Source organism: Gouania willdenowi, chromosome 3 (assembly GCF_900634775.1).
Source record: "Gouania willdenowi chromosome 3, fGouWil2.1, whole genome shotgun sequence".
Taxonomy (NCBI): Eukaryota; Metazoa; Chordata; class Actinopteri; order Blenniiformes; family Gobiesocidae; genus Gouania; species Gouania willdenowi.
The window spans coordinates 11,638,963-11,665,450 of NC_041046.1; the positions used below are offsets into that span (position 1 = coordinate 11,638,963).

Genomic DNA, 26,488 nt, shown 5'->3' on the forward strand with positions numbered 1-26,488 from the left:
TTAGTCAGCTAATGCAGTCTAATAATTGAATGCTCTTAATTTCTGCAACATTTTTAGACTATTAATTCTTTGTGTATAGATGTTTGTTTTGTGTTAATTATTTTAATTATGAATGAAGGATAGCATTTTAAAAGATTGGCATGAAATCAAAATTTTCCTCCTGTTTGTTGTGTCTCCATTCCCCACCAGGGGGGCGCGCCACACACTTTGAGAAGCACTGCACTAAACTCCTGTATGTTGCTTTAATCATCCTCACTTTATCTGTTTCTTATGTTACCCTGCCAACCATGTTTTGTGTGTATTGATCTTTCTTTGTGTCTTACCATCATTGATAATAGCAGTGAGGAAGCTGCCTTTCTTCTTGCTCGCGTATCTGTCGTAAGACAAACACTGTAGGTCTCTAAAGCTGGGCGTCCCCTTGGGACAGGGAGGAGCTTCACAGGCTTTGTGTTCCACATTAGTCTTTGGACAATGGCGACCACCAGGACCAGGTCTACAATAAGATTACAAACAATCAATACTTTAACAAATTGCACTGAAACTGAAGGCAACATGTTGTCTCAGCAGGGCGACTTGTGATGCTACACGTTACATGCAGGTAGTGATGTGTGAGTGTCAATATGTAAAACCTTTTGTTCTTCACTGGACAACAGTTCCAGTGACTGCAGCACATATTTAGAGCTCACTAAAGCAGGGATGTCAAAGACATTTTAGTTCAGGGGGCAAATATAGTTTGATCTCAAGTGGGCCACAGCTTTTATGTGGGAAAACGAGTAATTTCAACATTATTGTGCAATAATTTGTAGTTCTACGTATAAATAAAATACAAAATATGTAAGAAACCAACTATATTCAAGCATTGAGTATACGTTCACACTGGAAGCCTTAATGCCCAATTCCATTTGTTTTTGCTCAGATACAATATTTAGTTTGTCCATTCACATTACCTTTCAAAATGTGACCTGTATCAGCCTCCAGTGTGAACAGTTTGTGGCTCCAAACTGACCCGCATGCGCATTTTTGCGTTTGTACTGAATAATAGTTTTTGTGCAGTGGAGAATGAATGAGAAGGTGGAAGAGGACGAGGAAAAATAAAAAGCTTTTTTAAACACAGAACAGTTACGATGTGAACCTTCAAGCTTTGACCCAAACTCGACAGAGCAAAACCAAAACTGACAGGTCCGACAGACATTAGGTATTCATATGCTCAACCTGAAATCAGACATTTAAAACCTATTTTTTCCTCATACAATTTACATAATTTAGTTTGTTTTAGAGTAGTAAGCCTGCTTTTAATAAAGAACAACTGTTAATGTCAACATCAGATCAGCGCACCAGGCAACTAGCAAACGTCAAACACAGTCGCAGTGCGCACCAGAGACAGCAGTTTGTCTATTTACATAATCCATGTATAAAATATAAGGATAATCCACATTCTTGTGCAGAAAAAAAATTGATCAACAGTGGATGCTTCAAGCCTGTCCCAATTCTGTCACTGCCCCTCTCTACTCCATGGTGATCAGAGGACAGTGCACAGCTCCAGCTATTCTTATCAAGTGACGTCAACGTATAAAACGCGCATTGAATCCGCTACGGATACGTATCATATTTAGGGCTACGAATCGAAGTCACCTGGGTCGCATTTGAAGAAATCGGATTTGGGTCGTTCAGACTGCCATCAAAAGGTCAAAAGAAATTGGATTTGAGCATGAAGTCATGCAGTGTGAACGTAGCCTAAGTGATAAGTATCAGTCCCAACAACATCTCTTTAAATTTGTGACCAATTTCTATTTAATTAAGGGAAATACAGTATTATGTCATATCTCTGTAAAAGCAAGGAACTTCTGTCTGTGTGTGTGTGGGCCACATATCTCCCTAAAGCGGCGTCTGTTCGACCTGAAACTTTTTGAACAGCTTGTGCATGGCCTTATGGTGTGCACTTATTAGTATGGAGTTATTAGGTGATTACGTTTCAAAACGTCTATTTTCATTTTATTTTGAAGTCACCGCGGTCGGACATGAGAAAAGAGAGAGAGAGCGGGTGTGGGCGCAGCAGCAGCAGCGTGGCTGAAGAGAGTCCTTATAAACGTTGTGTTTCCGGCTTGCTTTTTCTTCCTTTTGGCTGTTTTACTCCTGTTGTGGATGAACGGGGATGTGACGGGTGGACGGTGGTCTCCTACCGTCAGGACCATGACAAACACTGCCACGCTCTTCAGACACAGCTGCAAATATACCCCTTTATAACACTACAGAGAAGAGTATGTACACCTCTTTGTACATCCAACCTTCAAACACATGCTCATTTGGCCAAAACTGACAACTCTACTTAAGCTCCCACTATATGAATACATACTTCCAACGGGCACTGTACTAGTTGTCATAATTTAAGGATTTTATCAGAATTTTGAGGGTTTTTTTCCAACTGTTTAACAAAAGAAATGACTGTAATCATGGGACATGAGCACCTGGAAAACTGTGAGAGTGAGCTTGGATGTTGGTGATGTATTGAATTAAATGTACCGTGTGGTTAATGTGCCTGGCTTTGGGTCCAGCAGGGCCTGAGAGACTGATGATGGAAATGAGCTTTGGCTACAATCCTGTATATTCACAGGTACATGTTTACAATATGCATCATCCCTTCAATAAATAAACAAATCAAATATTGTTTAGTTTAATTTATACAACGATTCATGTTTTGTTATTTTTACTTTCAGCGTGCACTTTCACGTTTGCCTCTGATGAATTTTGAATGTGATTTTGCCACCTAAAATTTTTGGTGGCAAAAAGTTGGTGCATCACTATTTACGGGACTTCACATCCCACAATGCAATGCACAAAACTTTTCAGACAATGTCAATATGAAAGTGTTTACTGTGGAGATTTTTGACATGTTTTTTTTTATTTGAGCAAGTGGTCTTTGGTTTATTGATCTGTGAGGCCTAAACTGTCTTGATCTGATAAAAAATTATCATCTCAAGCAGCTTTAGACAAACACACGGACAAGAAGGAGAAAAAAGACGTACGGAGGGTTGTCACATTTCCTCTGTCTGAACTGGACTCCAGTCCCACAGGTCCTGCTGCACATGCTCCACTGACTCCAGGAGCTCCAGTCCCCGTCCACGTGCTGAGGGATGGGCGTCTTACTGACACACTCCCCTGCTCTGCACCACTGACGTTCACCACAACACAGACATTTGTACAACACCAACACAATTAAGATTTAATGTTGATGCTGATTGTGGCTCATACCTTATCGGCTCCACACTCGGTTCCGTCCAGGGGAGGATCCAGTTTAGTCTTGCAGGATGTGTCTCCTTCTACTAAACACCACAGGCCCGCACACATAAGGTGCTGATACATTCGCACACACATACAGGAAATACCATAAATTCTCACATTATTGTTCTTCAGTCAGTATTATAATCATAATTTTTTATTTTTGAATCTGTTCAATATGTTAACAATGTCAGACGTTATTCAAACATCTGCATTACATTTATCCTGATATAGACAAGTGTGATCTGTTAATTCTGCATTCCTTTCACAACCTTTACTTTAGTTTTACTCGCTCACAGTATTAGTGTGAAGTACGGTAGAAATCAAAACAAAAGAAGATATTAGTTTCATAAACAGGATAGTAGGAAAAGACATGAGTAACCGGAGGCCCTCAGCCTAATTTAGAGTGGGCCCCCCAAAAAATCTCCCAAAAACTGTAATCAAAGTTCTTGGAAGGGATGTTAAGGCCGAGATATTAAACATAATTTATTCAAAAACACACAAAACAACAGCAAATTGCACAAAATGTCAACAAAAGTACAAAAAAAAACACTTAAACATGCAAAATTACTACAGAAACACACAATGACTCAAAAAAATCAACAATAACAAATATACAAAATGACGAAAAAAACAAAACTAAATCAATAACAAAAACAGTGACTAGAAAAACACAGAATGACAACAAAAATTCCGAAAATTACACAAAATTACACAAAGTGACTAAAATTTTACAAAAAAATACAACAAAACCACACAAACCCTTTGTTTTTTCCAGTGTTAATTCTCAGATTGGTCAATATTCTAAAAGCAAAATTTTCATTAGGGGCACATTTGGGAAAAAACATGTTCGGGCTTCATACTCTTTAACATATTGTGTTCAAGAAAAATGTTAGCCACTGAAATACCAAGTGTGTACTGCTTAATAAAGCAGAACAACTGTAGCTTTCTAGTAACGCTAGTTTTTTTTTGTAATGCAGGTTCGATTGAGTTTTTCTTTTCCACTCAGTTATCATCAACCATCTCCATGAAAACGCGAGAACAACTTTTTTTTAAACATTTTTTTTAAAGGCAACAAAGAACATTAGGTATTAGAACAGGAACCATTGAGCTGTAGCTCAGTGTGTAATTACCTCCTTCCTGGAAAGACCTTCATCATTCAACCCTATGTTAAACAAACATTAGGAAGAATTCAGATTGCTGCTATGATGCACATACAGCACAGTTAACATGGAACAATAAGTGAGCTACTGAAACCTTTAAATTTCATGATTTTTAACATCCCAAATGTGCCCCTGATGAAAATTTGGCCCATATAACGTGGTCCTGATGTGGAGATACAAGCTGTGATAAAAGCTGCCCATCCCTGCTGTAGAATCACTGTCTATCAGTGGAAGCCTCCTCACCATTGTAAACATTCCTAACAGCATTACTGGTATCAGTGGAATGTGGTCGGCAGCAGCATAAATATATACAGTAGAGGAGCAGACACTATGGTCAAAATGTAGTTCTTCTAAATAACAGGATTGGGAATCAACGCGGCTTCCAGCGGACCTAATATCAGGCTTCAGCCACTAAAGTCACAATGTTGGAATGCAAGATATTTCTACAATAAACTAAGTTCATGTTGTGTTTGCAGAAAACACAAACATAAACCTTTATAGTTACATTCAGGCAACATGCCTCAAACAAAACTTGTTAGAAATATTCTAATCATTTAGTTTCATTTTGTGTTTTTTCTTTTTACTTGTTGGAGAAAAGGCATTTCTTTCATAGTTGTGTAGCCTGTGAGTAAAATAATTACAAGATCTATTAAATGTTTATCAGGCACTGGGCTGGAGTAAGTAATTGTTTATTTACTATTATAGTTGGTGTCATTATTATTTGCATGTCATTATTTAGTGATGTAAATGTGTTTGATAATATTTTATTTAACAGTTTACATTATTGGTGCATAATATATATTTGAAATAATACTATTGAAGCCAATGTGTATTATGTTTTTTTTTTCCTTTCTTTTATAATCCTGGGTTTATTTCCAATGGTTGATTGTCGTAATCTTGTGAATTATGCAATCGAAAAATGCGGAAGTAGACGTCAGAGCGACTAGCGCGGGAAAAGGAGGGAGAGGAGAAAGGAGAGTGAGGTGCGGCGAGGTGTGTTGCTGACCGGAGAAACACAGACGTAGAGACGGAGTGAAGCTAAGTGAAGGCTTGCAGGAGTTTTGACGAGTTGGACAGACTTCAGCGTGGAGAGCGGAGGACGGGTCGTATCGTGTTGGACCAGGTGTGAGAGAGGCGCGGACGGAGGAGTTAGCCGAGCGGGCTAACGAGGAGCTACCGTGCAGGACCCGGTGTGAGAGAGCCGCGGACGAGGAGGAGGCCACTGCTGGTTAACGGGGAGCCACGTGTCGGCTACTGTGTTTGGGAACCGCCGTTGCCCTGTGTTTTCACCGCACTCAATGTTTTGAAAGACAGAGTTTCAACGTACCCAATGTTTTGAAAGACCTACCAGCTGGAAACAATAATTGCATCGAGTTGTGAGTAAGACAGAGGAAGTCGTTCGTTTTAACGATTACACGTGACTGTGTGTATGTGTGTGCGTGTGTGGTGTGGGCCCACCACCATTGCTATAGTTGATTTGACACGTATTGGATTCCATTGTGTGTGTCGTTGTATACTGTTATTCATCCATCTTAAAATATAGTTCATATAAAGTTGTTTAAACATATTTCATCTCTGGATCTCAGCGTTATTGATTAGTATTATATCGTGAATTAGTTGTGTATATTGGTGGAGTGATACACTTTTGTGGTATCTATCTTTACAAATTTAACTGAACCCTAGCACCCCTCCATTCTCAAGAAGGGCTTCATATAGAGTGGTGTGCAGGTGCTACAGTTGTGAAATTGTATGTATATTTTTGCTGGCACAATCACATTTTTTGTCGTTGTTTGTCTGTTACTTAAAGGTGCAGTCTGCATCTCTTATAAAAGTGATATTTGTCCTTGCTAAAGCTGTCACTATGTAAGGACAGCTTTACATGAAACTAGTAGTTTGTGTGAAATAAAACAGTCTCATTGAGTCCCACCTGCTGCTCCTGCAGCCTTTGGCAGATTGTCAGAATGCACCGCGACTGAGCAAAAAGAACCAATCAGAGCCAGGATTGTGTTTGATGGGCTGTCTGACAACTGTTGCTCACAGTCCCCGCCCATTTCCGGTGACTGGAGCGCCATCTTTTTTACAGTGTATGGTCTGGAGGAGTAGAAGATGGAAATGGTGACTTTTCTGCTTGAAAGGTAATTACTGATGCTTGATTTACATTATGTTTGATTTGTAATCGTTACACTAGAACTCTGTGGTGCATGTGTTTGTGTGCGCGCGCAGCAGCCTCCGTTTGAGCTGCTGTAAGTGACCCTGTTGTTGCTGCTGCTGCTAGAATCTGGTGTGTGCACATTGAGAGAGAGAAGCGCTGCAGTAATATGCTCTTAACAGAGCATGTTATATTACTGTGATGTTGCTGTGGGACATGCGTTAGCTTGTTAGCTCCTCTGAGGGAGTTTGGAGGCAGGGCAAGAGAACAGCGGGGAGGGAGGGGGAGAGAGGGATCTGAGAGTTGCGGATTGCATCTTTAACAAAACTAGTAATTTAATTCATTTGCTTAGACTAATTAGACGAGGGGTGTCAAACTCATTGTACTTCAGGGCTCAAATATGGACCAGTTTTATCTGGTTACAATTTTTGTGTAATTTAGAGGAATTTTGTAGAATTGTTTGTGAGAAATTACAAAATTTGTGGAAAATTGAGAGTTCCTTCCCACAATTTGTAATGAAAAATGACTGCATTCATGTGATGTAAACAAATAAAAAATGTAAGCCCCTAAAAAGATTGTGGAGTTGGTGAATTTGCAATGTCTAGAACTGGATTAGTTGGTAAGTTATACAATAATTCATGTTTTCCCTGTTTGTCCTGCAGGCCAAATTGGATGCTCCAAAGGGCCGGTTTTGGCCCCGGGGCCTTGAGTTTGACACATGAACTAGACCGTGTGCATCTGAGGTTAGACATTTAAAGATACTCTTACTTAAAAAAAAAAAGAAAGAACTAGCTAACTCTACAAATCAATTGTGCATTTATTTATTTATTCATTATCCTTATTTTTGAACATCACTGCCACCCTGGGTATTGTTGCATGTCCCTTAATGATCCATCCTTTGACAGCTGCTTTGTTTTCAGGTTAGATTTTAATGTAAATGTAATGTGTTCTCCTCTATAAGGAGACTCATGACGTTTTACCTCCATGTCATTGCAGAAAGTAGCATTAGTTCCAAACAGGATCTGGCACTGTTCATCCACACTGTAGTGCATGCCTGGCAGCTTAGGAGGAAGGCGGACCTGGTAACGGGTCCTGGGGTCCGTATGCAGCAGACAGGCACTGGATTTGGATCTGTGAGAAAAACAGAAAAATTCATTTAGTGTCTCCTCATCACTTCAGTTCCAAACTTTTGAATATATTAATCTTACTTTGCATGCATACATTTTCCTTTTACTATGGAAGTTTTAATAATGTTTCTGACAGAGAAATGAGATGAGCAGATAATTACTTCTATTTTGTTGACATTTTTGTGTAGGAGCTCAGCTGTGTGCGTCAACCATAAGACGTTAGAACCATGTACAACAGGGGTGTCCAACTCAATTTAGTTTAGGGGATAAAGTAGTTTTATCTTAAGTGGGCCGCAGGTTTTAGGCTGGAGAACTAGCAATTTTAACAACAATTTCCCCTAGTTTGCACTTCAACTAATAAATTATAAGTGACAGATATCTTTTCCTGCAGGATTTTCTCTTTGACTATTTTTTTCTTTAATTTAGACAAATTGAGTCCTTTGAACAATGTGAGATTTAAAATGACAGGCTGCAGTCATGTAATAAAAGCATAGGAACATTGCGATCCTCCAAATATTGTGGTGTATCATTGAATTTGTGTATTTAGAATGGCTGAGATATCTACAACTAAATTCTTTCATAATTTACACAAAAATACTTTGTTTTTCTGTCTTTTTTCTCCTGCGGGCCCAGGCCCGGAGTGGCTAATCTGAAGGACTGGGACAATTCCCGGTGGGTGGGTCTGATTTTTGGGCTGCGAGGGCAGGTGCTTACACGCAATCCTCAATCATAACACTAGATCACACTACCAGCGTCACTGATCCTCCACTGGCAGCTCTTTCCTTTTTATGCAGACGCATTACATCTGTGCACTCTGTCAGTTTCAGGGGTGTCCAAACTTGGTCCTGGAGGGTTGGTGGTCCAACAGGTTTTTATAATGTCCCTGCTCCAACACAGCTGGGACACTTGTGAGCAAAGCTGATTCAGGACATCATAAGTGTTGGAGCAGGGACACATTGAAATCCTGGTGGACCGCGTTAAGACACCCCTGGTATAGACATTTGAACTACAGATACATGAGGTGTGGCCACACCCCCTCCCATTTGCACCCCCACAGTCCATCAGCCTTGACTCCCTACTTAAATATGCTTTCAGAAAATTAAGAATCTGAATTCAAATTCAATATGTCTGAATAATTAATATTGAATAATGAATGCATTTATCTATGCATTTGATATGATTTGCCATCTTGTTTTTAATAAATGAAGCAGGTGATTAATTAAATATGAATATGAAATTAGTGTAGTGGTCATGTCCTAAAGATCTCACGTTCATCCAGTCTAGTTCTCTTATAAGTGATGCTGCTATAAGATACATTTAATGAATTCTGAAAAATAGAAAAAGATTTTTCTTTGCAATGTATTAATAAAGAGCTGTATTACTGTTCGAAAATATATATGATTGCAAATTGTACAATATTTTCTATGAGATTTAAAGACGTCCAATTTTTTGTTTGTTTGTTTTCAAAAAAGGATACACTTTTTTTTTTTTAGTATTTTGTCACAATGAGGGGGGCTGAGACATTAAAACTTTTTTTAAGTAGGGCACAGCAGAAAAGGTTTGTAACCACTGCTTTCATTGATAAGTATAGATTCTGCTATTTTTGAAAAGGACATGTTGTAAAGATGTTGGAGATGTGCGCTCATCTTGAAATAATTCTACATTTTGAAGCAATCCTCACCTGCACTGATGTGAAATATTTTAGAACAATACACTGAAATACAAGGCTTTACAGAACAGCATGCTATTGTAGACTCAACATGTAAGGTTACAACATGGTTATTATAATATGATTCAATCTAAAGTGGGTCTGAGGTATGAAGCCCCAGGGCTGAAAATATGTCCCACTCCAGCCCTGTGCGGGCCGAATAGGATGCTCAAAAGAAGTGTTTCTCAAATGGGGGTATGCAATGGCACTACAGGAGGTACTTGAGAGAAAGAGAGTGGAAAATTAACAAAGTGTCAGTATTGGTCCCATCTCAGGCGTGAGATGACCGGTAATGATAAAAACTATAGAAATAAATCTATTCAGGAGCCATTAAATCAGTGTTTTTCAACCTTGGGGTCACCTGGAGTTTAAATGGGGTCACCCAAAATTTCTGAGAAATTTAGATAGATTCTTTTAATTTTTCAATTATTATTCCATTTTTTTTTTATTAAAACACACAATTTTAGTAAATCCTTGATATCAAAATGGGGTCATAATCCAAAAAAGGTTTGGAACCACTGCACTAAATACTGTTTCAGTCCACTTATTTACAAAATGAGATTCTTAAAAAATGTGTTTTATCTCTAGTTCATTCCATCATTATGCTCTACAGTTGTTTATAAATAGTTTTCTAAGCAAAATGATGTAGTCGGACAAAGGGGGGACTTAGATTCAGAAATAAGAGAAAGGGCGTACTTGAGCCAAAACAGTTTGAGAACCACTGGTCTAAAAGGCCGGATTTGGCCCCCGGGCCTTGAGTTTGACACATGAAACACAAAGTTGTTGAGACGAGACGATAGTGGTCTCACAATAAAAATACAAGGCAATATGTTGTGAAAGGAGAGTGAGAGGGCAACTGTGTGAGTCCTCTGTGTTACTCTGAGTGTAACGTGGGGTGTTGGTGTGAGCGTGCTCGGTCATACGGTGATGCCTGTAAAGTTGACTCTTAACAATTATCACTCGTGTTGCCAACTAGCCTACTTTCTCACTAAATCTGGCAACCTATTTAGCTCCTCGTAGCAACATTTTTTATCAAAAGTGACGAGCAACAAATCTAGCAGGAACCCGTCGTTATGCATCCAGTGGAAGTTGGGGGTGAGAATTCAGTTTTAATATAAATAAAAAAAAATTATAGTCCAGTTTTATGTACAATTAACTTTTGCTTAAGTAATTGTGTCACTGTGACTTTAAATTACTTACATTGTTTTACCATGAATAACTTTCACTTTCACTCTAGTAAGACTTCTTGGCACTTTATAAACATCTGGTCTTCAGAAAGGCCCAGAGAAGGATTATTACAAATTAGGTTTTATTTGTTTTCTTTCATTGGGTGAACAATCAATACTCGGTGAACCCTGCTTAAGCTTTATTAGAAGTGAGGTATAAAGGTGGTTTACTTGGCTAAAGCTGTGTAATATAACGATTATGATGCATTTTATGGTTACAAGTTGAATAGTCACTTTAGTCAGATCTATTGATATGTTCATACAAATACAGCAAAAGTGGCTAATGAAATGTCATGTATTTGATTGCACTGTTGTATCACTTAATATCTTATTCTTTAATTCACCAATTCTAAAAATACAGGATCTACATACTGGAGAAATGATGATTTTAACTTGAAAAACAAACCTGAGAAACTTCTCCAGATCTTCTCGGCTGCAGGAGGACCAGGACAGGTCACTGGGGTTCCTTCCTTTAACCCATTCACCTGACATTATGTGTGAGTGGCCCGTGCACGTGGCGTGATCATCATCATGGCTCATTCCCATGCTGCAGACAGGACAAATGGTTCCAACACCAAACATTAGCCAAAAACAATAAATAGATCCTCTACCATTTCTACATAGTTAACCAGTTAAAACCATCTAAAGAGTTATAGTTATAGATCGCTATGGTCACCGATGAGCTTCAATACCATGATGTGAATAATGAAGAGTCCAGAAAATTCATGCCGCTATGATGGGATTAAAATGTCATGATCCATTTCGTATTGGGCGGGGGTGGGCATTGGTGGGGTGCCTCGGGGTTGGGGTCAGTGGCGGGGTGCGCATGGTCCTCGGCTCCTTGGGGCCTTCTCGGGTGTGTGTGTGGGGGGGGGGCGGTAGCTGCCTAGAGACCCCAGACAGTCTCTTGTGCGTCTGGGGTGCTGCTTGGTCGTGGGGGGTTGCTTGGGGCTCCTTGGCTCTCGTTGTTTCTGCCGGCGTGGCTGCACCTTTGGCCCAGGGCGGCGCCTGGGTTCGCAGAAGCGGTTCTTGCACAAACATTGGTCGTGGATGGACTGGCATGCCTTGGGCTGTTGGATAAACGTACTGGGCTTAACCTTGACACGTTGATCCCAAATACCAGGTATAACCACTCACTCCTTCCCTCTTTTCACGACCACCACCATTATACTTAAGCTGGATGCTGTGTCATCCGCTTCAATTTCTCCTTGTCACCACACATTATACACAACTATATAATGCATAATATGCACAACTAAAACCACATTTCACTCTCACCTTAAAACAGTCGACTCTTCCCACCCCTTCCATTTTCCTACCCTGACTCCTTCTTCCCTGTTACCTTCCCCCTCACCTAGGTGTAACACCGCCCTCTCTTTCTTCACATCATCACATTAACATTTTTATAAAGGGAAACCCACCACAAGTTTTTCTTACCCTTCCTTGTGATTGTCACAATTATGCAATAAAATAATTTCATTTATTTAATTGCAAAAACAAAACATGCATTACTGTCTTAAAAACACTTCTTTAAGGGTTGACCTTCAACAGCATGTGCAGACAAATTAATTTCATATTGATTCCAAAGTGTCCATTAATAATTAGACTAATTGCAGTGATTTAACATCCACACCTACCATCTATACCTCAATGACATCAACAGAGATCAAAGCTGCTTGAAATCAACCTAGTAAAGCTCTACTAGTTTCCTAATGCAGCGATTCTCAACTGGTGGGTCAGGACCCAAAAGTGGGTCGTGGGCCTGTACTGGGTAGGTCGCTGACAGCTGGTCAAAACTAAATAGATACTTAATGCCTTTCATGTTGGACTTGTCTTTTATTTTACTTATTTTATTTACTTTTCTTTTAACAGGCATGCACGTGAAATGCATGTTGCACAAGAAAATCTGTAGATTTACATTTTTAAAAAGACTATATTTGTGTTTTCCATTCATCCATCCATTTTCTGACCAGCTTGTTCCTTTTTTGGGTGTTTTCAAAAGATAAATTTGGTTGGTTGAATTAAAAAAAAAAAAAAAAAAGTGGGTTACGATTTAATGACCATGAAAAAATGTGGTTCCCAAGGTGAAACCAGTTGAGAACCCCTGCCCTAGTGTTTTTGTGTGAGTAGACCCTCTACTAGTGGACAATTTTGTGTAACTAGTAACACTGGTAGACTTAAAATATGTTGAACTCAAAGCTTTACCAGTACTTCTAGTAACACAAAATTGTCAACCAGTAGACAATTTTGCTTTACTTCACGGTCCACTCATGCACTAGAGCACCGAAAACCTCCACCCATCCATCGTCTGCCGTTTTTCTGTGGTCAGATAGTTGGGGCAGCATTCTGAGCAGGGAGGCCCAGGCTTCCCTTTCCTCAGCCACTTCGTCGGGCCAGCAGAGAGACATAAGCTGTGTTCCCATTACAGGTTTTCACAAATAAAAAGCAATATTTCTAAAATGTTGTATTGTATAAATGAGTTGTTAACGTGTTTCTATTAAAGGGTCTTTTGAGCAGGAGCTTCGTAGCTCTTGTGAAATATCATCCCGCAAGACTTTGCTGCAGGAAGGATGCTCAAAACGCTCCTTAACACACACTGCATTCCTTTGTTGTTTCCTGTCTAATGTGGCAGTATGTCTCAGTCTTCTGTTCTGTCTCCACGTACCGCACCATGTTTTCTATGAGAGAAGTGGTCATGTGACTAGGTACGTTACTTCATGTGATGTAAAATTGAGGAAAAAGTGTTTCCATTGAGCTTTTGCAATACATTTCAATATGGAAACGTCTGAATAACCTCCTCATGAAAGCGTGAAAACCTTTTAGCAAGTGTTTTTTCAGAATCCAGGTGTTTCCAATACTAGTTTTTATTGCGCTATTTAGATTTTTCCCATTTCCAAGCGTAATGGAAACACAGCTAGCATGTCCGGTGTCTTTCTCTGGGTCGCCGACCAGGGAGGTGCCTGAGCCACCTCATGTGGCTCTTCTCTACTTTGAGCCCCTCCTGATGACTGAGCTCTCATCCCTAAGAGAGAGCCCAGCCACACTACGAAGGAAACTCATTTTGGCCTCTTATATCGATGATCTCATTCTGTCAGTCATGACCCAAAGCTCACGACCACAGGAGAGGGTAAAGGGATGTAGATCGACCGGTAAATCGAGAGTGTTGGCTTTCAGCATCACTGCAGACACCGCACTATTCCGCCTGTCGATCTCTCAATCCATCCTTCCATCACTTATGAACAAGACCCCGAGGCACTTTAACTCCTCCACTTTGGCCAGGATCTTATTCCCAACCTGGAGAAAGTACGCCACCATTTTCCGGTCGAGAAACATGGACTACAAATTGGAGGTGCTGATAATCGAAAACCTTTTTTTGTTAACTAGTACTGCTAGTACACTCAAAATCTCACTGGTGCTACTACTTCTCAGTTTTTTCTAGTCTACTAGTAGCACTAGTAAAGCCAAAAGATTCACTAGTAGACTTTATAGAAAATTTAGTAGGAGGGATTAGAACCAAATCCAGTTCCCTGATTGGTTGTAATATTTTTGAAAGCCAATGGCAAGCCAGAATTTGCTTTCCCCCGCCCCCTCATTAGCATTGGAGCACTAATGACATTTTTTGCTTCATAAATCAAGTGTACTCATGCACTGGTAAACCAGATTTAAGCACTAGGAGAGCTTAACTATGGTTGATATCACTGATATAAAACTTGTGCTCAAAGGGCTTTAGATAAAGATCACATCAAGAAATACATTTCAGGCCTTAAGGGTCGTTTTCAATATGTAACAATAACCTTTAGAAGAATTTTGGAGGTTTTTTTGCGTGTTATAAAAACTAAACTAAGGTACTAACAACATCCTGTTCATTAAAAATGGTGATTTTAGTTTTCCATTTACTTTCTGGTTTTCAGTCCACAGAAATGATTCAGTTCTTTCATTTTTTTTCTCTCTTCTTATTGCACCTCACACAATCTTTGTAGAATTTTCAGTGGAAAATAACTTTTGTCTCTGGATTTAGCCTTAGAAACACAGATTAAAAACAAAATGTATTACTATAATAACTGTATGGAACGACACACGGACTGAAATCCTTTTGTTCCTTATTTATTGGGCTCTTCACACATTTGATCCAGTCTATGAAGCTTTGTCTGTCCATGCTGTCTGTCCTTGCTTTCTGTGGGGATTGTACCGTACTTGCTTTTCCTGTTTGTTTTTCCAGCAGCGAACGCCAAAAATTACCCTAGTTAAACCATCTAAATTAATAAAGATCTTTTTGAATTTAAATTGAATAAATGTAGTTCCTATGAACCATTAGTCTGAACACTGACTTTATGTCAGCATCTTGGTGCTTTAAGAGATTTATTTTAATGCACAAAAAATAATCCTTGAAGTGTATGCATGAGTCAGCACACACTCTGCCAGCTTATTACGTCCAACGCTGCCGATTCCAGGATGAAAAGTGGGCAAGGCAGCAAGATTTCTGCATAGGTTTACTGACTTTGGCAGGATTTCTCTGCACCTAGTTACTCAGAAGAACAAGAAACCTTTCTCATGAGACGTTACCCTTTTCTAAGTTGCATTTGTGGATGCAGATCTGTGTTTGAGTCTGTGCAGCAGTTTTTCACACCAAACCGTGAGCTTTATTTTGCAGGAAATAAAGTCATGAATCAAAGTATTGAGAAAGAGTCAACATGAGATCTTACTACTGATCTCTATGTTGACAGAAAGAACAAGATGTCTCCATAACAGAAATGTTCTCTTTACACTGTTTACTCTGTTCTCTTCATTTGTCTTTTCCTGATTATTATTCATAAATATGTTTAATATTGTTTTTTTTAACCACATCTGTATATGCTATGAAAGATTAACACTATGTGTAATGCAATGTTTTATTTTGATTTTGTTGCTTAGTATTGACCATTACCAGCCCTCCCTGAGGAAGGGTAAGCTAAAGCTATTTATATATTTAATACTTTATATTTAATAAACAACATACTTTAAGTCTTTGAGAAGAGCTGAGGCACTAAGAGGGACTGTTGTTAGGCCCTGATGAAGGCCAGTTAGGCTGAAACATGTTTTTTATTATTATGTAGCCCTCACTGAATCAAGGGTTTTTAACAACAGTCCCTCTGAGTGCCTCAGATCTTCTCAAAAACTTCAAGTTGGATCCACAAACTGAACAGCACCAGAGAGACAACATTTTTCAGGCATCTTTAAACTTCAAGAAACCCATGCAGCACTCCACGCAACTGTTTTTTTAAACAACAGACTTAGTTTGACATGACATCAGAACCTACTTGTGTCCCAGCTCATGGGCGATGGTGAAGGCCAAATTAAGTCCATTGTCCTCGGCTAACACACACTTCCTTCTGGCACTGCAGACTCCTCCCAGGTAAGCGATACCTAAATCACACGCACATGCGTGCACACACACACACACACACACACACACACACACACAAATGAGACAAGTTTATTTGGCATTACATCAAATGCATTAAAATAAATATATTTTGAGTCTCGTCTCATGGCTCATACAATGTGGAATTATGAGACACTTATTTACAAGAAAAATCTAAACCAGTACAATCATTATGTTTTATAATGTGTTTGATTGATTACCCAGTGGTTCCCAAACTAGAGGACATGCCCCCTAGGGAGGGGGCTTCTTTCTTTGCACTTCATTAAAAAATACATTATTATTACCATGTTAAAATATGAGATTACAAATTGCATGTTATTTTTTTGAGATTTGAACAAGAATAGTTAAAATTTCTATTTCTTCAAAGGGGGGCAAAGCAGAAAAAGTTTGGAAACAACTGGATTAACCTAAACCTCCTTGTAATGCACACAGTCATTGGTACAGTGACCCCCGACTGTGATGCGTTACATTTGCAACGTATGACTCCATCAGCTGACAAACGTAGGTCAGGTCATTAGAAGAAAATCTATGTTGTTCCTATAGGATGTCATGGAGTAAATGGAAAGAATTGAATCACTCCCTAAATATTCTCTCTCTCCAATCAGCTGTCAGATCTGCACACCAACGGTTACAGGAAATGTAATTTTCCAAAAGAAAATGATTGGTCAGGAGGGGGTGCTTTTTATACTCGCTTATCAATAATTCAGAACCAAACCTGATCCGGAGCATAAACTCCAATCTCCACTGGTTGTGTATCTGCTGCGTCATGACGGCGGAATGAATATGTTTCCATTAAAGTCAATGTTTTAATTTCCACTGCCAGCATGCAGTCCGTCATGGTTGCATAACTATTGTCAGTCCGGAACCCTCTGCAACAGATACACAGACCTTCTATTTTTGAGGGACTTCGGAGCAATGGAGGTCGTGACATGCCAAAAATAAACAATCAAACACACACACAAAGAGCCGTCTTACATCGTCAAACACTCACACTACCGTGGGAAAAGAATTGTTCACTCTTTTCCCCGCTTATGCCCGCCCGTTCCCCAGCCTCCCAGCCAATCAACACTCACATTACATGTAAACAAAGACACACATTGGCAGAGAAAGCTGCATGTAACCATGATGCTTTCTCAGCCATGGGAAATCTCAGTATCAGTTAACCACTGAATACACACAAGTGGAACATAACCAGAACACATAACCCAGTCCGTTACACTATGCAGACCAGACCAGGCAGCCCGTGCGTGGAGCGCAGACCTGACAGAAGTACGCAAACATATTTGTTCCCTGCACTCCAGCAGCAAGTGAATGTGAACGCTGAACAACTAAATGCAACACAACGCCGTCAATATCCCATCCCACTACTAGCAGAAATCACTTTAGAAATGATAACACAACAATATAGAAGTGCATTTTTTTTTTTTTTTTATTAAAAAATAATATTAATGTAGTAGAGACTAAAAAAAAAAGTGAAAATTGATACCCGAGCCCGGCCAACAGGTGAGCGGGAAAATGAGGCCCGAGCCCAGCCCAGACTCAGGTCGGGCTCGGACCAAGAATCTAAACTCTCGTGGGGAATGGACAGCAGATGGAGATGATATGATGTACAAAAAACCCAGGGTTAGCTCTGAAGTTAGCACGATAAGAGAAAATCCAGCTCAGTAGTATAGGACTCTGTAAACTTGTCCTAAGGAATCTACTCACCATTAAAGACAGACTGTGGTGGACCCTAATCAATAAAAGTTGAGATAGGAACAAGAACAGGTAAAAGATGCCATTTCTGGTCTTTGTGTTTCAATCCGACAATGAGATCTGTTCTTTCAGTCTGCAGGAGTGGGCTCTGTAAAGCCAGATGTTTTCCCTTAGTATTAGGCCATAACGTACTGCTGATCAGATTTAATAAGTCTAGATATCCCCTTTCAAACATTGTTGAAAGTGCTTAATGACAAATTGTTCTACTCAAAGACCCAGCTCTTTGTTCTTCTTACTCATTCATCCTTAAACTTGGGGCCCCTAGACCACATCAGCCCTGAGAGCTTTCAAACCAGCCTTTGGACACATTCTGAGGATAAACGAGAAGCTGTTTCCCACATTAAATCATCTGAGGAGCTAGACAAGTCCAAACTGTATATAACACCTGAAAGCACTGGTGCCACACAATGCATTTGTCATTTCAAATGCAATACCAGTGGTTTGTACCATCTCACACACAAAGCTGTTAACATCAAAAGGAAAGAAGCTCCAGTGACTCCAGTGAGGAATCTTTGTTTGTCTAATCTAGGATAGAATAAAACTCTGTAACAATCATAGACTTACAGTATTTAGTTCACTTTGTCTCACAGTAATTAAAGAACGTAACTATTGGCTTGATAGATTTAGGTATGATCTGTTTTGCCCAAAATGAAATAAATGTGGCTCATGTGGTTAGGGTTGGAAAGGAGTGAAACATTTCAGGGAGACTTATAGTATATTCCTCCTAAATTCCCATGGGAACTTAAGCTGGGGAAATTTGGGAATATTCAAAAACAAAAAACTTTCTATGTTAATCGTTTATTGGAATCAAACAGAAAATTGTGTTAATTTAAAAAAAAAAAAAAACTATCATTTTAAAAATATCAATATTAGGATTTATGTAATCAATACAATAAAAATCATAAAATTTTAACAGATTTATTTGTAAATAAAACAAATAAAGATGCTTACAAAATTTGAATAATAGTGAATGTATTCAAATCTTGTAGCACCTTGTTTTTTGAGTGATCAGAGACTGACAGTTGACAGTCAAAGATGTCAGGAGATCAAAGTACAAAAGAAAAGTTATCTGCATGAACGAAACCTTAACCTATTATTCAAAAAGAAGATAAAATTAGTTTGCTGGAGATAATTAAGGACCAACTTGACATAACCAAGTCAAATTTCATCAATGATGAGCGATAGAGATGTTTTTTTATTTTTGATAAGGATCCAGAATCAGAATATTGATCCAGATCCCCTTCAAACTTTAAAGAAATCTTTCCTGATGTAAGGTCTATCTTTTGTTAAAATTCTATCAAAATCCATTGAGCACTTTTGACGTAATACTGCTGACAAACAAATGAAAGCTCTTGTGCAGCGCATACTTTCGAAAACGCCCAATTACGTTCTTAGCTGTTTCGACATCTTGATAGAAGTCACAATCCGACATCAATCCACCAAATTTGAATGAAATAAAAACTTATTTAAACTGTATAGGAATTTTTAAAAGTCGTAAATGGGCTTTCCAATGTTCATTTCTAAAAATCGCTGAGTCAGCAATCTGGATCGGATCCAGATTGCTGACTGTTGACTCTATTAATCCTATTTAGCATGTTTGGTACTATTTGGGTAGTTTATTAGATTCAGATTGTCAGGTTCTGTTTAGTTTGTATTTGTGTTTAGCCCTTGTGGCCCTTTCAGTTATTCTGTCTTTTTTTTATTCTGTTTTATAGTATGATCTCTTGTGTTAATTCTTGTCTCTGTGTTCCAGGGGGTATTTCATCAAAGTGTTCTCAGTAGAGCCAGGCTTATGGTTTAAACCTGGTTCAGCTAAGCTGTCCGTGACCATGCTGGTTTTTACCATTTCATCAAACTCTTCTCAGCTTGAAGCTCCCCAGCTGAGCCGAGCCAGCTGACAGTGTTTAGCTCAAGTAAACGTCCTCATAAGACCCACGAGATCGATCACAGATTTAATGATTAGAGAGTGACGGCGCATGCGCTGCAGCTTTTTCAATGAATGAGAATCCAATAGGAACCAATGCTGAGACCAACAGAAGTGACGTCATCTATTACTGTGCAGTGAAAATAAATGACAGACGTTAAAAAAAAGGACAGACTGTGGTTTGAACATTTTAAAAGTAGTAGAAAGTTAAAGAAGGTGTTATTTAGTCAATTTATCATAGAAAATACCTGAAGCATGTGATCACACACTGATCGTGTGCTTTTGATAAGTTTTCGAACACCTGTCAGCGTTTAATAAAAGAGATGATGTAACTCACAATTAAATAATATGTCATTTATGAGACTTGTTTGGTGAATAGTTTGTTGAACTCAGCACTAAATGAACAGTTGGAGCAGCAGCGGTGCTGTTGGATGTCACATCCAACACTGTAGACACTGCAGGTGCAGGTGAGCTGTGCACGCGAACATTCCGAAAAGCGATAGTGTATGTTTGTCATTGGGAGCATTAGTGCTCTGCCCTGTGCCTGTCCCTGAAGCCCCTCCCTCTCTGTATATCCACAGCTTTCTCATTATTAATCTCTGATCAATGAATGGACACATTTAAACCGTGCGATAAACGGAGGCTATGGATACGCACGTATCCTTATATATTATTACTGATGGTTTGAACACATGGAGACTGTGATATTTCATTAAAAATATAGTAAACATTAAACATGTAATAAGACAATGATTATATCGTCATTTGTATGGAAATAAATCATATTAAAACATTTACCATGATATTCTGTTTAATTTCCTTTTAAAATACCTTATTAAAGCGGTATTTATAACAGAAGTCTTTTTGACTCCTCTTTTCCTTTTGTAGATCTTTATTGAGTGTTTTAAAGCATCACTAAATGACTTCTTTCCAAATGATGACGTGGTTTCATGATAGTACGTCTGCAGATTAAGCCAAGCCTGCTGCTTAAACGTGGTAGGGAGCAGGTTTGACCCACAAACTGTTACGATGGTAACTAAAGTGTTTTCTTGTTGATGAAACCGCCGTTCCAGTTAGAACCTGGCCTAACGGAGCCGGACTCTCAGGTTTAACATGGACTTAACCCTGAGCTGGGTTTGATAATACACCCCCTGGTATTCCTGCTGGTGTCTTCACCCCCCAGTGATGTCAGTGTGTTTGAGTTGTGACAGATTGGCTGCCTCATGTATTGCATCCAGGTATGGCCTGTTCCTAATCAAGCTTCACTCACTATTTAGCTGAATGTCTGGGCCCTGTGTGATTGCTGGATGTATTGTCATTACTACCTCCTCCTGTGCTGCTGTGTTTGTGCCCTGGTTTTCCTTGTGCCATGTTGGATTTTGGTTTTTGAGTTTTGCAATAAACATGGACTGGTTCCAAGAATGCTACGCCTGCATTCTGCCTCCTCCTCTCTCTGCATTTGGGTCCACACCCCCATCAACCCTACGTGACACAAATTCAGATTAAGAGACTTTATTTGTCCCTGAGGGGCAATTCAGATTCAGTTCCATCCAGACCAAGAAACATGAAAGACAATAACATATCACATGGGGGACAGGTACAAGAGCAGTGCTATGTTTCATAGATGAGAAATATGAAACAATGGGTAAGAAGCCATCAAAGTATTTTAAACAGGGAAATATGATGAAATCCAAAGTAAATTGTAAAGTATTGTGTAATTTTTTAGAAGGAAATTCAGAGGCTGTATCTGTATCTATATCTGTGCAACACAGAGAACCCCAAAAATAATTTTAACCAACTCATTCACTTACTAGTTTGCTTGGATATTTAATAGAAGACGTTTAGGTGGAGAAAAGGAACACATTTAGAGGCAGCAATTACCTGCTAGCTAAAGACAAATTAGCATTTTTAAGAGGCAAACCAAAAACCGTGCACTTCATTTATGATGTCTTTTCTATTTGTTCTTCGACTGATTTCTCTTTAAGACAAAAAAAAGGTTTTAACGTCATTAGATTGTCTTTGCAGTGAAACTGGAAGCAGCAAAGCCAGTAGAACTCTGTGGGAAAATTGATATGTCCAAAATAAGACAGATGTAAAGAGAAACATCAAAGCTCTCACTTGTCAGAAGACCAAGGTTTAGTGAGTGATTTTGGAGATTTAATATCATAATGATCCAGATGTTGTATTTATGTTACAGGTCAATCAAATGATGAACTCTTTGTTCAGATATAATACCACACTGCATAGAGGCATTTACATTCAAAGTGATCTATAAAATAAACTATGAGAAGTTTAGGAACAGTTATAAATGTTATGGATTGTATTATAATGGTTAAAGTCCATTTATGCTCATTAATAAATACAGACACAAACAGAGCATTTGCATTCATTTTGTGTTTTAGTATTCAGAGAGCGTATTACTACTATGAAAGTACTCTCCTCAACCAATTTGTAGTTTCCTGAGATATAAAGAAGAAACATGAGGCAATATGTCATAAGTGCAGCTTTGACAGGATCAATTATTACTTTCAATGAAACGGTCAACATGTCGACTATGGGCACCTTTTTGCATACTTTTTGTGCATTTTTGTAATAACTTCATTGGTCATAAAGTAATTTTGTATGTTTTATTTTTGTAGTCATTTTGTGTAGTTTTTAAGTACCGTATTGTTGTGTGTTTTAAAACTATTATTAACTATAGTTTTGTGTCTCTTTGGAGTAATTTGCAGTGCCTTTTTGTTATTTTGCGGTTTTAAAGTAATTTTGTGTATTTTTTGAGTCTTTTTGTTTATTTTTAAAACCACTTGTTTTGTCATTGATCTCATTTTGTTCTCCTTGTATTTTTTATAGTTAAGTAGATTGTGCTTATGAAGTTTTTGTTGTTACTTTGAGTGTTTAAAGTAATTTAGTGTATTTTTTAAAAAGTATTTTTGTGTATTTTTGAAAACCATTTGTTTTGTCTTTTAACTCATTTTGTTTTGTTGTCCATGTATATTCTTTGTAGTTTTGTGTCTTTTTGGAGTAATTTTCTGTGCTTATGAAGCCTTTGTTGTTATTTTGTGGTTTTAATGTGATGTGTATTTTTAAAACCATTTGTTGTGTTTTCTAACTCATTTTGTGTGTTATTTTGTTTTTTAGTCATTTGAGCTTAAGTTTTTGTTGTTATTATATGGTATTTCTTGTGTTTTTAAAACCATTCGTTGTGTTTATTTATTTCTTTAACTTATTTTGTGTGGGTTTTTTCGTTCATTTTTTTTTAGTAATTAGTGCTTATTGAGGTTTTGTTGTTACTTTGTGTGTTTTGTGCGTGTGTTTCTGTGTATTTCTTAAACCATTCATAGGGTTTTTAATGTCATTTTGTGTGTTTTTCTTTTTGTTGTTATTGTGTGTATCTTAGGTTATTTATCAAATCAATTTCTTTAATTAAAGGGGGAATTTAATTTCGGGGTCACACTAAATCAGAGTGAGGGTCACATGTGGCCCCTGGGCTGTCAGTGGCCCATGTTCGCTTTAAAGTTCACCCTTAATCGCTCATCTTTTCAGAACCAATAAAGACTCCTTTAATCAACTGAACACATGCTTATTAAAGTCTAATATTGATAGAGCAGAAACACTTCAATCCTTCTGATGTAGACGAACAGTTTGTGAAGTCAAAGTCAGTCCATTGAAATAAGATCAAACTCTTGTTGAATGGAGTTATTACATCCTTAGGCCCTTGGGGGGCTTTTAATACTTAAAAACCTTGAAAGAAGATGAAAAATATCTATGGCGTGATTGGTTGATGATTAGGGTGAAGTGGGTCACACACTTGAGGGCTGCGTGCACAAAGAGCAGGAGTGTTCTCATTGTGTTTGGAGATTAGCAGCAGATTGAGAGAATTAGGGCTGGGCAGAGCGTGCAGGGCCAGGCATGGCCAGGAGCTGCCACAGTCCCTCACTGCTCAGACCCACCTCTGACTAAGGTTTATGGGCTACAGTGTGGAGCTATAGAGGTCCTAAACAGCAGAGGTGAAAGTAATGGATTACAAGTACTCACCTTACCGTAAATGAGTTGCTTTTATTCTGATGAAAGCCCAGTCACGTTCTATGGTTCAGGTTGTGGTTTCTACCTATTATGTTGTCCACATGGTACATTTGGCATGGCACTGTTTTAGAGTTCATAATTTTAGCTATACTTAGAGCCTCATATTTTTTTAATTTAATTACATATATTGGTGTTATTTTATTTTTTTAAATAATTGTACATTTTGACAAACCTTTTATTTTATACAGATGCCTTTGTGGAAAATAAATGAAGTTCCAATTGTGCAAGATTTGGTATCTTCCTTTTTAAGTTTATAGATGAGATGTTTACTGTATGTAAAGGAACCGTGGCAAGTTTTATTACCAAAAATAAATGTCTGTGTGTGTAAATGGACTTGATTTTATATAGCACTTTATCACCACACTGAAGCAGTCTCAAAGCGCTTTACATATCAGCTCATTCACCCAATCACTCTCACATTCACACACCAGTGGGACAGGACTGCCATGCAAGGCGCTAGTCGACCACTGGGAGCAACTTAGGGTTCAGTGTCTTGCCCAAGGACACTTCGACACATAGTCAGGTACTGGGATCGAACCCCCAACCTATCGATCAGAAGACGACCCACTACCACCTGAGCCATGGTGTGTGTGTGTGTGTGTGGGGGGGGCTACTTTTTACTTGTACTTTAGTTTTTTATGTACTTACTTGTACTTGAATACAATTTCAATCAAGTAACAGTACTTGCAGTGGTGGGCTGTCAGGGCCAGCAAGGCCTTCTCTGCTGGCCTAAACATAATCAGAGAATAAATTTCATTTTAATATATTTTTTTCATAAATATGTGTTAAATTATTCCTCATAATCTTTTCTCTTCATTTCTTAACCTTCCTCTTGGTTGCGCTGCTTCCAGGATTGTATATTTATCTTATAGCTTTCATCCAATCATATTTGAGCTGTCACGTGTTGCCAGGCTCCACGAAATCTTCCCGAGGCCTTCAGAATTAAAAGTGGGGGCGCATGTACACTTAAATGAGCTGAAACATGGAGGGAATTACATCCTTTTAAAAGAGATTACACACATTACTCTGCCCCCAATAACAGCTATGCTCGAATTGACTATTTTTTCGTGAACAAAAAAGAATTATACAGAGTTAAAAAATGTGAAATTCAACAAGCAGACGTATCAGATCACTGTGCAGTTTACCTTGAAGTCAAATTAAAACCGCAGGAGAAAAATACATTATGGAGGTTAAATACTGGAATACTAAATAACAAATCAAGAGTGGAAGAACTAAGAAAAGATATCATAATTTATCAAAAGGAAAACGACAATGGAGAGGTCATACCCACTGTCTTGTGGGACGCCCTAAAAGCAGTTATCAGAGGAAAACTTATTGCAAAGACAGCAGCTATTAAAAAAAGTAGAGAGGAAATTTATAAGAAGGAAAATGACAAACTGCTTGAAATTGAAAAACAACATAAAACTACACAAGATTTTGCACTGCTTCCAGAAATTGAAAAAATCAGAGATAATATAGATAGACTACTAGTTACAGAAATTGAAAAGAAGACACGATTTCTGAAACAATCTTACTATGAAGTGGGGCCGAGGGCAACCAAACTATTGGCAAAAAGACTAAAAAAACAACAAGCAGACAGGACAATTCATAAGATAAGAGATATAAACACAAATCAGATTATCAATGAACCCAAGGACATTGAAACTACATTTATGAACTATTATGGAGACTTGTATAGCCAGCCCCCATCTGCTGATACAGACCAAATGAAAGCTTTTCTTGAGAAACTCGACTTACCAGCAATTGGGAAAAATCAGAATGACCTCTTGACATCACCCATTACAAGAGAAGAAATTCAAAAGGCAGTAAATAAACTAAAATTAGGTAAATCTCCCGGCAGTGATGGCCTACCATCTGAGTGGTACCGAACATTTAGTGAACAACTTATCCCACTACTTGAATTATCATTTAATTATACACTTGAATATGGTGAAATTCCACCATCCTGGAAGGAAGCAATAATAACAATGATCCCTAAGAAAAATTACAGCGAGACTTGTTCAGATTATAGACCTATATCACTACTCAACGTTGACTATAAATTGTATACTTCTATAATTTCAAAAAGATATGACCATTTTATTAGCGACATAATTGAGGAAGACCAGACAGGCTTTATTAAAGGACGCCAAACCCATGACAACATTAGGAGAACTTTGCACATTATTGATCATATCCAGAATCAAAATATCAATGCAGCCTTAGTAAGCCTGGATGCGGAAAAGGCATTTGATTGCGTTAATTGGAATTTTCTTTACTTGACTCTTAAACAATTTGGACTCAATGACAAAGCTGTTAAATGTATTAAAGCACTTTACCAAAGACCGACTGCAAGGATAAGAATAAACGGCAGCCTGACTGAGTGCATAACTTTAGAACGGTCCACCAGGCAGGGCTGTTGCTTATCACCGACCTTGTTTGCAATCTTCATAGAACCATTAGCTCAAGCAATCAGACAGAATACAGGTCTTAAAGGGATAAAGATTGGACGAGAAGTACACACTATTGGACTTTTTGCTGACGACGTGATCTGTTTTTTGGAGGAACCAGACACGTGTATTCCCATATTAATCAACCAGCTTGAAACATTTGGCTTCTGCTCAGGATATAAGTTAAATCTAACTAAAACGCAAA

General features: G+C 38.4%; 1 protein-coding gene across 3 annotated transcripts in view; it reads right to left on the reverse strand.

Moving 5' to 3' along the window:
* Window positions 1-26,488, reverse strand: part of adamts17 (ADAM metallopeptidase with thrombospondin type 1 motif, 17) — a 148,068-nt gene that overhangs the window by 46,313 nt on the left and 75,267 nt on the right. For all 3 annotated transcript variants that reach the window (XR_003673824.1, XM_028443272.1, XM_028443271.1), the window contains exons 8-13: window positions 15,947-16,052; window positions 11,056-11,196; window positions 7,569-7,719; window positions 3,250-3,351; window positions 3,024-3,169; window positions 324-493 (exon numbers count right to left, since the gene is read on the reverse strand). Coding sequence is in view for 2 of the 3 variants with exons in the window: in XM_028443272.1 (XP_028299073.1) it covers window positions 324-493; window positions 3,024-3,169; window positions 3,250-3,351; window positions 7,569-7,719; window positions 11,056-11,196; window positions 15,947-16,052 (816 nt within the window). In the remaining variant the exon portion in view is untranslated. The remainder of the gene's footprint in view (window positions 1-323; window positions 494-3,023; window positions 3,170-3,249; window positions 3,352-7,568; window positions 7,720-11,055; window positions 11,197-15,946; window positions 16,053-26,488) is intronic.